General features: G+C 36.7%; 2 protein-coding genes and 1 long non-coding RNA gene across 4 annotated transcripts in view; 1 reads left to right on the forward strand and 2 right to left on the reverse strand.

The window, feature by feature from the left end:
* LOC141798466 (TRPM8 channel-associated factor homolog) overlaps positions 1-3,709 on the reverse strand; it is a 38,298-nt gene extending 34,589 nt beyond the window's left edge. The window contains exons 1-2 of one of the 2 annotated variants that reach the window (XM_074680429.1): positions 3,574-3,709; positions 32-113 (exon numbers count right to left, since the gene is read on the reverse strand). The gene's annotated coding sequence lies outside the window, so the exon portion shown is untranslated. Of the gene's footprint in view, positions 1-31; positions 114-3,227; positions 3,407-3,573 lie in introns of those variants that run through there. The other variant, XM_074680428.1, reaches the window with a different exon arrangement.
* On the forward strand, positions 3,522-7,241 carry LOC141798470 (uncharacterized). The gene is made up of 3 exons (XR_012599162.1): positions 3,522-3,650; positions 5,483-5,529; positions 7,103-7,241. It is a non-coding gene; the product is annotated as an uncharacterized LOC141798470 (long non-coding RNA).
* On the reverse strand, positions 7,138-12,093 carry LOC141798468 (endonuclease domain-containing 1 protein). The gene is made up of 5 exons (XM_074680431.1): positions 11,943-12,093; positions 11,731-11,831; positions 10,195-10,309; positions 9,892-10,048; positions 7,138-8,173 (listed from the first exon to the last, which is right to left on the reverse strand). The coding sequence occupies exons 1-5, from the start codon at positions 12,081-12,083 to the stop codon at positions 7,782-7,784; spliced, it is 906 nt and encodes a 301-aa protein (XP_074536532.1). The 5' UTR covers positions 12,084-12,093; the 3' UTR covers positions 7,138-7,781.
* Between the last annotated feature and the right edge of the window lie 290 nt (positions 12,094-12,383).

Raw genomic sequence — 12,383 nt, forward strand, 5'->3', positions numbered from 1 at the left:
AAAAAACTGCACTGAAACATAAGTGACTTACTTTTTCTGGATGCTAAGTCGTCTTCAAGCTTGTATTGAGTGTGGCACCGCTGTATCCCAGACTGGCAACAAACTAAGACAACCTGACAGGTCAGAGGAGGAAAGAAAAATGAGAGCAGGAACAGAAATTTGCATGTCCTGAAAATGAGAACAGGAGGAGGTGGTTTGATAAGGCCAACCAAGTTACAGACATTTAATAGCAGCCAAGACCAAACACCAATGAGCAGTAAGAGCAAACAGACTTTCTCATTTTGTGAGTATACCATTGAATACACACACAGTTTGAACGGTGGCAAACCCAGGGTGTGACCGTTTTAGAAACGTGTTTATTCTGACACATTATGTCAATATTTGTGTCTGTTCAGAGCACTATGCACAGGGTAGTGGATTAAACCAGCCATGTCATCTTAACATCACTGAGAAGTTGTTTTTTATTCAGTTATACAGACAAATCAGTAGCAACTCAGGAAGGATTCCAATGTGTCCAAAGTAATCCACAACAATTATTTGTAGAGCACATTGTATAAAACAATAACATTTTTTCTGACAGGCTGCACAGTAAAAACAATAAATCGTAAAAGCTCATAAAAACACGAAGAACAAAACAAGATTAACACAGAATACCAGAGGCCACACAACTCCCAGGCTGAGTTAATAACAATAACTTAATTAAAGTGAAGACTTTAAGCTTTTCTTCAGATCATCCTCTCAGTCTTAAAGTTTTCATTGCATGCAGATTTGGTGCAGTACAACTTGAAGTTGTATATTCATTTTTTGAAAAGTTAAAATGAATAATTGGTGAACCTTGACTTTCTCCAATGAAGGGAATTATATGAAGCATTACATCAGCCAATGACCGACCAGTTTTCTGATACATCATCCACCATCTATCCACAAACCATCAACTGGCAACTTGGCAAGAAAGTTTATTTTCCTCTTCGGACAATAAAGAGCTCTCTCAAACACACAATCGCACACACGCCTGATGAGATATGAGACGAGTCAACAGTTATCTCTCCATTCATTCAGACTTTTTGTCGACAATTAAGATATTTATTATGATGGTGAATCTGTGGCCCAACAAACAGAAACATCAAGGTATAGGAAGTCCTGTTTACATTTCTACTTTTGTTTTATTTTTTCTGTGTGCTATGCAGGGCCTTCTTCTCCTTTCTGTAATGACATGGTCAGGCAACAAATTACAGTACAAACAGTTCATGTGAATTTTGCCCAGTCAAAGCAATTAATCTCCCTTTGAACACAAGGCTGTAGTAAGCAATAAGCTGGCATCAGATAAGAATTTTCCGGTCCACCTTAAAATGTCAAATCGCCTGGAGATGGTGGTATTCAGTCATTTTCCTGTGTATTACTGTGTCTTTTTTGGACCTACACCACATTTAACTAGGTCATAATATCAGACCACAAGATAAAAAGACTTCAAACCTGGACTGAATTAATCTTCAAAGCCTAAACATTCATTTAAACACTGTCTCTGGTTTGTGAAACCTTTATTCTGTTTGTGCAAATGCAAAAAAGCCACATTCCATTGATTTTCATCTCATCCAGACCACAGTAGACCAGGTCCAGGTCCAGAACCACTACACTTAAACTCCTCAAACCTGGACTGAATTAATCACTGGAGACTAAACATTCATTTAAACTCAGTCCCTGCTTTGTGAAACCTTAATTCTATTTGTGAAAATGCAAAAAGGAACATTCCACTTATTTTTGGCTCATGCTGACCACATTAGACCAGGTCCAGAACCACTACACTTAGACTCCTCAGAAAAAAAAACAAAGCCTTAACATTCATAAAAGCACAGTCTTTGATTTGTGAAACCCAGGCACCTAAAATTAGTCTTTGTTTTGGGTACAGACCTGGACCGGGTCTTATGTGGTCTGGATGAGACTAAAAATCAGTGGAATGTGCCTTTTTTGCATTTTCACAAATAAAATAAGGGTTTCACAAATCAGAGACTGTGTTTTTATGAAAGCTTGTGCTCTGATAAATAAATCAGTTCAGGTTTGAGGGGTCTAAGTGTAGTGGTTCTGGACCTGGACCTGGTCTAATGTGGTCTGGATGGGACGAAAATCAGTGGAATGTGCCTTTTTTGCATTTTCACTAATAGAATAAAGGTTTCACAAATCAGAGACTGTGTTTTTATGAAAGCTTGTGCTCTGATAAATAAATCAGTCCAGGTTTGAGGAGTTTAAGTGTAGTGGTTCTGGACCTGGACCTGGTCTTATGTGGTCTGGATGAGCCAAAAATCAGTGGAATGTGCCTTTTTTTGCATGTGCACAAATAGAATAATGGTTTTACAAATCTGAGACGGTGTTTTTACGAATCCTTAGTCTCTAAATAATAAATCAGTCCAAGTTTGAAGTCTTTTTATCTTGTGGTTCCATATTATGACCTCTTTTAAGTGGTGTAGATCAGAAAAAGACACAGTAATACACAGCCAAACGACTGAATACCGCCATCTCCAGGTGATTTGACATTTTTAAGGTGGACCGTAAAATTCTTATCGGATGCCAGCTTACTATGCCAACTTCAGCCTCGTCCTGTGAACTAACAATTCACAATTACTGTCATCAAAACTTAAGCCATAATTTACATCAGAACATCTCTCCAGAGCGCTTTATACTGACCACATGGCTAAGAAATGGTCTTATCCATGCACAATGACACTAGCACTGACATGTTCTCACACATTTACTTTTGAGAGATGAACGGAGGATTATTTCGCAGACGTTTTGCTATTTGTAAGAGCTGTTTTGAGAAATGCTCTTACTATTTCGCTGTTTCGAGGAATGCACCAAAGCAACCGAGAAAACTTTACAACCACAAAAATAACGGAAGAAATCAAACGATGCTCTGGCGTCAAATAGAAAGTAAATGTGAAAGTGACGGGGACTTTACGCTGGACTGCATTTGTTATTTCCTTCAAAACAAAGCTACGATTCCTTTTCGTGAATCATTCAAAACCTGACCTGACCTTCCTTCAAAACATGTTTTGCATGTCACAGCGGATTCATAATGAACAAAAAGTAACATTTAGTAAGCTGTACGTCTTATCTAAAGATAATGAAGGTGACGAAAATGTAATTTTTACTTATTATTTGAAAAACATAGAGTCACCAAGCTTCAACTACCCGGAGAGATATTATTTTCTATTTGCTACACAATGTTTTCTTACCTTTTTGCTTGCCTTATTGTCCAAACCAAAGTGTGAGCCAACTCACTGCTCAGCGTGTTTTGTAATCCGAACAAATAAACTGAAACTTTTTTTTTGCTATTGTATGTTTACCCCAAGATGACTGAGCAGTTCTCTGAAATACATGACTCACTATATATACATTCAGACGCCGAATGAAAAACCTGAAACTCCGGAAAGAAAAAAGGAACTGTAATTGGGTGATGTTTCGAACGGTTGCATTTTTTCACTGGACCCACGGGTGCGTTACAAAAATACCACCCCCTGGTTTTTTAACTTATACTTTACTTCACTGACGCAGTTAAGCCAACCGAGTGGAGCCACTCACTTCGAACAGTGAACCGTTTCTCCTTCCCTGCCAACAGAAGATGTCTAATATCCAGTGTTCACTCAGGCAGTGCTGAAGTAAGTTGTACATCGCAGCTCCTGAAGTCTCCCCGGTTGCTGACGGTCTGGTCCTGATCCGGAACCAGATTTGTCAGATCCGAGCTTATTAGTTATAACTAACTCAGAGTCTACGAGAGTGTTCTCCAAACTTTTTTTTTAATCCTTATTTTCCTAAAATGGCCAAGAATCAACAGCTTTGACTGACATATTTGTTAACCACGAGAGTTACATGAATGCTCTCTTTGTTAACTACTTCCGTTCTGGTGATTTCTGTGAGGAAAAACAAAAATCAGGCAATAAGTTTTGTCAAACATATTTGTGCCATCATTGCAGACTTGTGAAATCAAACCTCACCTGTCCCTTAATTGTCTCTTGTTACCAGATAACTAGTCAGATTGCTGCAGTCTTACTGTTTAGTGCTGTATAAACATCATCATCCTCAGCTTCTTCTCAAAAATATTATCCATCAAGGGGTGATAAGGGGCAATTATGGGCGGATTTTTTTAAATAGTGGGATCGGAATCTGGTTTTGATCAAGTTATTTTGTGATATTTTCAAAACTTTTTTTTAACATAAAGACATCAATTTTTAGCCTTACATATTTTTATTTTGTATGGTGAATTGTTCTTGTGCACCATTTTTTTTGCCATTTCTGCACCATTTCATAATTTTATTCTAGTTCTGTGTCCTCAAATGTGTTTTTGTTTTTTTGTGTTTTTTTTTTTTTAACTCTGGATGTATACGGAACACAGTCCCCCATCACGATAAATAAATTCATTCAGTGAAGTCACCTGTTAGAGTTCTTAAGTTTCAGCAGAATGTATTTTTACATTCTGAGTTTCAGGTTATACAAGTAGCCTATCCACAGTCCAAAATGTGATAAACTAAATATACTTTGTTTTTGTTCAATGCACTTGAAAGAAAATGTAGATGCACACATTATTTAAAACATGACTAGTTTCAGTGCCACAAGTAATACACAGTAAGATTAAAGCTGGGGGCTGCATGATAATGGACCTTGGGTCATGGTTGGTGCCCACTGCAGGGTTCACTTTAAAATCACATTTGCAGAGTTGTGAAAACTCTTATCTTCTTTCTTTTCTTTTCTTTTTTTTTTTTTCAAACTGAAAATGAATAAATGGAGATTTCACAGCTTTTCCGGGGTTTTCAACCTTTATCTCGGGCATTAAAATACTAAACCGTTGGTGTCTCCTCTTTTAGCATAGTTGCAAAAAGTTAAGATTTTTTTTAAAAAGGAGTTCACAAAGTCTGTAGCTTATTTGGAATAATTGAGTCCATATCAGACTAGTCAAGGTATTAAATTCCAGGAACAGGACCTGTTCCAGTGGAGTGTAGACATAAAAATAAAAAAATCAAAGCTTGGTTTATAGTTTTTTGGTAATTCAATAATGGTTTCACAAAGCTGGTAGTGAGTTCAAAATATCTTTTGCCTCTGGGATCATCAGTCAGGATCTGACTGGTCTAGGTGAAGTTGTTTTGAAACAGGACCCGCTGTCCTCAACCAATCTCCTAACCCTGATTCAGAAGTTGTGAATCAGACACTTACTTTAGTAAAAAAATAAAAATAAAAAAATAAAAAATAAAAAAGCAAACCATAATAGATTTTAACGTCTTTGCAGCCTATGGAATTTTGAATATTAACTATGGTTCTGCAATCTTTGGGATCTTTGAATAATTTGACATGAACTTAAATGGTCAGTTAGTCATTAGATTTATGTATTGTTGATAAACAGTATGCAAAATTGTCATACCCAAAGTTCTTAAGCTTGCATTATTTGTGTGTATAAGTGTGAGTATGAAGGATGGTAATAGACTTTATTCTCTTACAGTGAAGGTGGTGGCTCGCTCTACAGACCAGGATGTGGTTGTTATTCAGGTATGAAATCAAACACTGAGACTCCCTCACCCTACAGACATCTCACTGGGTTAATATTTGATGTTTCATAATAACAATATTTGTTGGTTATTATGTCTTTGATACCTAACGGCAGCAAACCTTTCTCTTTGCTGCCTGGACACACCCTGATTATCTCAGTCCTGTAATGTCACTGTAAGAAAATCAGTAAGGACATTGCTGCAGCCATTAGCAGCATGGATGTGTCAAACTAAACTACAGCAGAGGTTTAGACATTTATCTTACACATCCCTCTTTTTATGCTTTAATTAATTAATTAATCAGTGATATCAAACTATTAGAAGTCACAATATAATCAACTAATTATACTCAGTTTCAGAAACTTGGAAAGATCACTATTAATAATGTGTGTCAGCTTTGAATGAAGCAGCAGTCAGGCTACAGCCTGCACCCGCCACTTATTTATTGATGAACTCTTATCGGGTCTGGTAAATACAGGACTAGTATTATTAGATTATATTCCATTAATCAAAATTAAATTTATTTTTTGAGGAGATAGATAGATAATAAATAGTAGACTATAGACATACAGTAGATATTATACAGGTATTGTATCTTTAATGCCCAGTATAGCTTATCTAGTGTGAATATATCTACATGTAATGCATCCATCATCAGTGGAGCTTGGTACTACTTGCTGAAAAATGTTCTGATACTCCTGTTAGAATGACAGTTCAAGTTATTTCTATAAATGAACAACAAAGAACAATAATTTCTCTTTAGTAAGTCACTAACACTAGCTTCTGCATGTCTGTAACTGGTTGCCTATGTATCTCATCCTTATCAGTACTCACTGAGGAGGGCAGCGTTTTCTGTCATTGTACACAAGTCTTTTCAGATGTTTTGCCGCATTTCTTTTTCGTGTTCCTTTTTTGTGTGTGTGTGATTCAACACATTGGTCCTGAAGATTTACCACATCATGTTCTTCCAAAAAAAACCTCACAACTCCTGAAAAGATTTCTGACTCTGTCTGCTAAATCTTTTACCAAAAAGTCTCTAAATTAAGTCAGCTGCTTTTTCCTGTGTATGTGGATCATTTTGTCCATCAGTGGCTTTTTTAAAACTGCAAACAGCTGCCTGATGCAGAAGAAAATGTTGATGTATGAGAGATGACGGTCAGGTTGATAAGCATGAACAGTGATGCCAGGCAAATGCAGCTTTTTTCTGATTGATGACAAACCAACCACTTTGAAACGTTGTATTTATACTGTAATACTACCACACACTGCTGTACCAACAGTATTTTCAGGTCTTGATTCAAATTTCTCAATGAGACCTGATTTTTTTTGTTTAAATGAATGAATGTGTAATTTTCAGGATTAATATCAAATCTGCACAGACTTTCTACAAGGATATGTTCACTTACACTGTTGCCCAGAACAAAGGAGGTAAAGTACATTACCATCTCTTTTGTTCAACTGAGAGACAGGGTTGTTGGTGAACCTTGGAGGTGCTGGTGGGCCTATTTTCGGACACAGCTGTGTCAGCTGATTCCTCTCCTTTCTCTGCTTTTACTTGTTTTATGCTTGGCCAGGTTTGTTGGATCCTCAATCTTTGACCCTACGTTGATTGAAGTTTCTTCATCCCAAACCCCTTAATGTATGGGCAAAGTCGATATCATTACAAAGTATTTCTACATGTTTCAGGTCCATGAGGATTGAATCACTTACCACTTGAACAGACTGTGTCAGTATTCTGAATGACAATAAAGACCTTTTAAAAAACATTTATTAGGTGTTTGGGTGTTTTAGGTTTTCATTAGATTGTCAGTCCTGTTTTTTCTTGTGTTTGTAATAACTGACAAAATGGTATGCCAAACTAAAGAGTGCTGATGAAAAAAATCCATGATTTAAGACCAGGACATTTTTAAGGTTAGTAACAGGGGGAACATAAATACACAGACTCAGATAAAACGGGCCCCAAAAAAAGGACAAAAACAACTTGTTCATTAATGTACACAACTGTTTCAGCCTGTGTCAATAAATCAGACACCTAGGTCTGTGTGCTCTGGATTGTCTGTGGATATTCAACTGTAAGCAGGTGAAAAAGGTATTGGTCAGATATCAAACATGGTTCTTGTTAGTTGTACACTTGGATCTTTCAAATGATACCATGTGCATGTAATGAAATCAGCGTGAATCTTGGATTGTTTCTATCATTGTCTAAAACATCTGTTGTTCGTTTTAATGTGTTTTTCATCAGGCCATTTTTATTTAAGCCCTGCAGTTGTTGTAAAACAGCTCCCCTACTGGTTGATTAGAGAACTGCTGGAGAAACTCTCCCAGTTCTTCCAGGGCCAGCCTCTCCACCCAGTTGTCTTCTGTGTTCCTGGCTGCAGCAGCACCACTCTGAATGGGCCTGTCATTGTTGTCCACACAGCAGTAGGCGTTCCACAGGTAGTCTGGGATGTTGACCCGCTTCACATTGTTTTTGATGATCCAGTTATCTGCTGAGGGAATGGCACCAACCAGCACAAAGGCTTTAGAGCACTTCTCCCTGAACAGGTCAGTGAGCTGGGACTCGTGGATCCTCCAGGCGTTCTGGTTTAGCTTTGGGTTCTGAGGAACCACATTGGTCAGGGTGAAAGTGGCGTTACGGCTGGGGACTGAAAGACAAAGCAGAAGAGAGATTCATGTCGTATGTGAAGTTAGAGTTGTGGGATTGACTAAACCCTTGTTGAGATAGAAAGAGGACAAAACAATGTATCTAAAAGCTGATTTTCTTTATTCTGCAAGGTTTTAAAAAAGTTGAAATTCAGCATTGCTAATCTAATAACAAGAGCCACAGTTACCCAATTATTAAACCTATGTCCTAATAATTGGATCAAATTTTGAGATACAAGGTGGAACACAGTGTCTATTATCCTGAGTAAATTGGTTGTAGCAGTTGTATCAATGATCAACAGTAACAAGAGATCTGCTAATGATTTCAAAAAGATAAGCTGTGGTCAGTCCAGCAAAGTTCCACATGTTTAACTCGTTTCTCTCCAAAGAGCAGTGAAGCCCTGGTATTTCAGTAAAAACATTACATAGTGTTCAAATCCATTTTGCTTTTCCCTAGTTGTAGGGTTTCTCTGTAATAATAATAATAATAATAATAATAATAATAACAGTAACAACAACAACAATGAAAATAGAAAAATTAATGTGTACATGCATCAACAATTGTGATCCAAACAAGGTTATAATAGTTAACTAAAATGAAACTAAAACCGAAATCTAAAATTTAGAATACATTGCAGTTAACTCAAACTAATAAAAACTGGAAAAGAAAACAAAAACTATAAGTAAATCCAAACTGTATCTTGTGCTCACAAAACTGACTGAAACTAACCAAAATTATAGACAAAATGTCCTTAGTTATTGTTTTTGACAATATTAATAACCTTTAGGATTTAAATTAATCCGGCACATGTTGTATTTGAGTCTGCCTTTATTGTTACAAGTTTCTAATTATCAAAGCTCATATTATATTGTTTTATATAATTTATGTTAACATAAATTATATAAAACAATATATTCTATTTTATTTTAACATTATTTTTTATATAATTTATGTTTACATTTTTTATATTAAGTTTATATGATTTTCTTGTGTTTAAGGCAGCAGCCAACATTTCGGCAACAGAATTGACTGAGCAGTGAGCACTTTGTTAGACTTGAAAATAAACAGTAACACAAAATATTTCCTCTGACCTTTTTGAATCCTGCACCTGGTTAATAAGGTATGGAAAAACTTAAATTAAACTGAAACTAAGCCTTGCTGCAAAAATCAAAACTAAATAAAAACTAGAACGCCCGCTCTAAAATTAATTCAAACTAAACTGTAATGGGGGGAAAATGTCAAAACTAACTAAAACTAAACTAAAATAACAAATCCAAAACTATTATAACCTTGGATCCAAAACACTGCACTTGCTGATTCCTTCATATATGCTATTCAGGGTATTTGCTGCTGAGACACTGGATAGCTAAAAACTTGGTGGATTTATAGCTAAATCCGTGAAGTAGTTCTCGTCAATGCTCCTGTATGATTGGTTGATGCAAATGATGTCATAATTTAGTTTAATTTGATTGTATTTTTCTCTTACATCTTACTATCCAACATCAAAATGTAATAAGACATAGATGTCTGGATTAAGATATGTATTCCTCATCACATGCACTTTCTCTCCTGTTCTGGTGTGTGTGATGTGTAACTGGGATCCACTGGAATGGACTGAAGTTTGATGCTTGTACTGAACTCCTGTTTCTTTCTCTGGTTGATCACTGCTGCCACCTACTGCCTCACCCACAAACTACTCCAACTCCCAACCCTCAGTACCTGCATGGTGTCCATTGGGGTTGAGGTGACCTCGATCAAAACCAGAGTGTGTGTAGTCTTCATTCAGAGCCTGTTTCTCTCCTTGGTAGATCCCTGGGTAGTCTTTCCCCAGCCAGTATCCATCCTTCATCTCAGCTTGCCATGTCATGTTAACCAGCTATGCAGCACATCACAAATGCTCAGATTTCAGCACACAGCAGATGCCACTGGTTTACTGTCTTTAGCTGTCCTATCAAAGCAGGCATGGTGCTGATTTAAACACTGTGTATGCAAACATACTGCATAAATAAACGTGTCACCAACCTGAGGCTCTACAAACCACCTTTTCTCTCTGCCGCCTCCATTGCTGGGCTCAAACTGATATGCAGCGTACACAGCGATGCGATGGTTGGTGTCATACAGAGTGGCAAAGTGGTATCTGGAGGTGTAAAGAACCAGTATAATGATTTGATGCTGAGATGAAGTGAGCATTTACAATTATATGTCAAAATAATTTAACGCGTTTAACCCCAGTGAGGGGCAAGGGAGAAGGTAAGACAATTTAAATAATTCAGATGATAAAGAAACAACCTCCTTTTGCTTCTTCTGCAGAAAATGTCACAGTGAACAATGCATTTTTCTTTAAATAGATTAGTAGTAGAATGAGAGTATTTGTCAGAAAACATGACTCATGAACAGGAGAAAATCAGCAGTATCATGATGTCCAACAAGGGACACCAAAACCTGCACAAACACAAGGTTTCTGCCAGGAGCTAAAATTATTTTCAGTGCAGTACTGTCAAAATGTTTATGTTGCTTTTAACATAACTTTAACAAGTTATTGTATTATGGTCTGCTTTTAAAAACAGTGCCATGAGATAACTCAAATTTTTTCAGACTTTGGATTCGATAAACTCTCCATACCATCTCACTTCTGTGTAAGGTCTGATCATAAATACTGAGAGATCCTTTTTTTTTTTTTTTTTTTTTTTTTTTGCCCCAGAATTAGTGTTTTATGTTGATGCTTAAAGCTTCTGTGAAAAAAAATGTGACCTGTGTAGACTTTGGTGCCCCCCTGTGGACACAGTGGTAACACAGTGGTAGTCAAAACATAATAAAGTAAGTGCTATTTTCTAAATATTGTTATCTGTTCCTTTAAAAAAAGATAGTAATTCTTATAGCAGATTTGAATTAGTGTCACCTTATCACTCTGCATCTAGTGAAAAGTTGTCTAAGATGTTTAAATAGTGTTATCTTGTAAAATATCCTATCTTTGTCTTATCATTGGAACATGTGCTGTGGAAAAATAGCAACAAAAACAACAGTAACGGTATCACTTTTAGCCTGTTTCATAACTGTAAAAGTCCACACAAAAGCTTGAGCCTCATATTTGATGTATATTATGAAATTATTCTTCTTAAAGCTTAGTCCTGGACATTTAGTTTAGCATAGTTTATATATATATATATATATATATATATATATATATATATATATATATATATATATATATATATATATATATATATATATATATATATATATATATATCATACTTTTTAGAAACTTGAGGAGTGAAAGGGTAAGCCCAAATAAGCTTGTAGCAGGGGGCCAATTTTTTTCACAAACAAGATACAGTGAAATATCAACATACAGAAGAACATAAACGCATAGCAGATAATCCCAGATTAGTTAATACATCAGGTTGGTAGGTGTAGTCATAAAATACCAGTGTACTTTTTGCTTCTGTTCTTTTCTCAATCATTTTTCATTCAAAAACAAAGGTTTAAACAAATAGATCTAAAACAAAAAGCGGTGTCTGATACAAACATCTTATCCCATTTTTAGCTCTTCTCTCACCTGTTGACAAAACGCTGACAGAGATGGACAGCACCAGGTGTATGGGCCCCCCACTCTGGAACCTTCTCTTTGTAGAAGTACTTCATGCAGTCTGGTACATCCTGAGATTAAAAATTACAAGAAAAAGGCTCATAACCCACCCACCCTAACCCTATCTATCCTGACTGAATATTTCTTGAAGCAATATAAGGCAATAGAATAAAAACCCAAACCTCAAAACGCTCCACAACATCTGCACGAGCAGAGAAGAGGAGTGAGAGAAATCCACACAAAATCACCAAGGTTTGCATCCTGATCGAAAGCCCTGCTCTGATGGTTCCTGACCACCCTGAACAGCCAAAACAAAAACCCATATAAAGTAAATACACGTTGCTCTGGTCAAGGTAAAATGTGTTTGTGTACGGAAACAGCTTGATAAGAGTGTGGAAGAGGTTCAGTCTGTTTGTACCATCTGTGTTTGAATGTGTGTGTTTCCACTCACCTGCTGGTGCACCTGTTTGCTGCCACGGTCCAGCGCGAGCACAGTCTGGCTTTTATATGTGACTTCTCTTCACCTTTTATCTCAATCGCTGTCTGCTTTTATCTGAGCTCATTCTCACAGGTGGGGTTTGAGTGGGATGGTGCAGAATTAAATTGTTCCCTAAACTCAACAG

This window comes from Halichoeres trimaculatus, unplaced genomic scaffold (assembly GCF_033239565.1).
Source record: "Halichoeres trimaculatus isolate MK-OKI-2021-1 unplaced genomic scaffold, fHalTri1.1 fHalTri1_scaffold_9, whole genome shotgun sequence".
Taxonomy (NCBI): domain Eukaryota; kingdom Metazoa; phylum Chordata; class Actinopteri; order Labriformes; family Labridae; genus Halichoeres; species Halichoeres trimaculatus.

Excerpts from the sequence above, each read along its gene's own strand:
- LOC141798468 (XM_074680431.1), bottom strand. The coding sequence starts at position 12,083 with ATGGGTTTTTGTTTTGGCTGTTCAGGGTGGTCAGGAACCATCAGAGCA. Across the intron at positions 10,310-11,730 it reads TGTCAGCGTTTTGTCAACAG|ATACCACTTTGCCACTCTGT; the intron begins GTGAGAGAAGAG and ends TTACACCTCCAG. Across the intron at positions 10,049-10,194 it reads GGTGGTTTGTAGAGCCTCAG|CTGGTTAACATGACATGGCA; the intron begins GTTGGTGACACG and ends TGTGCTGCATAG.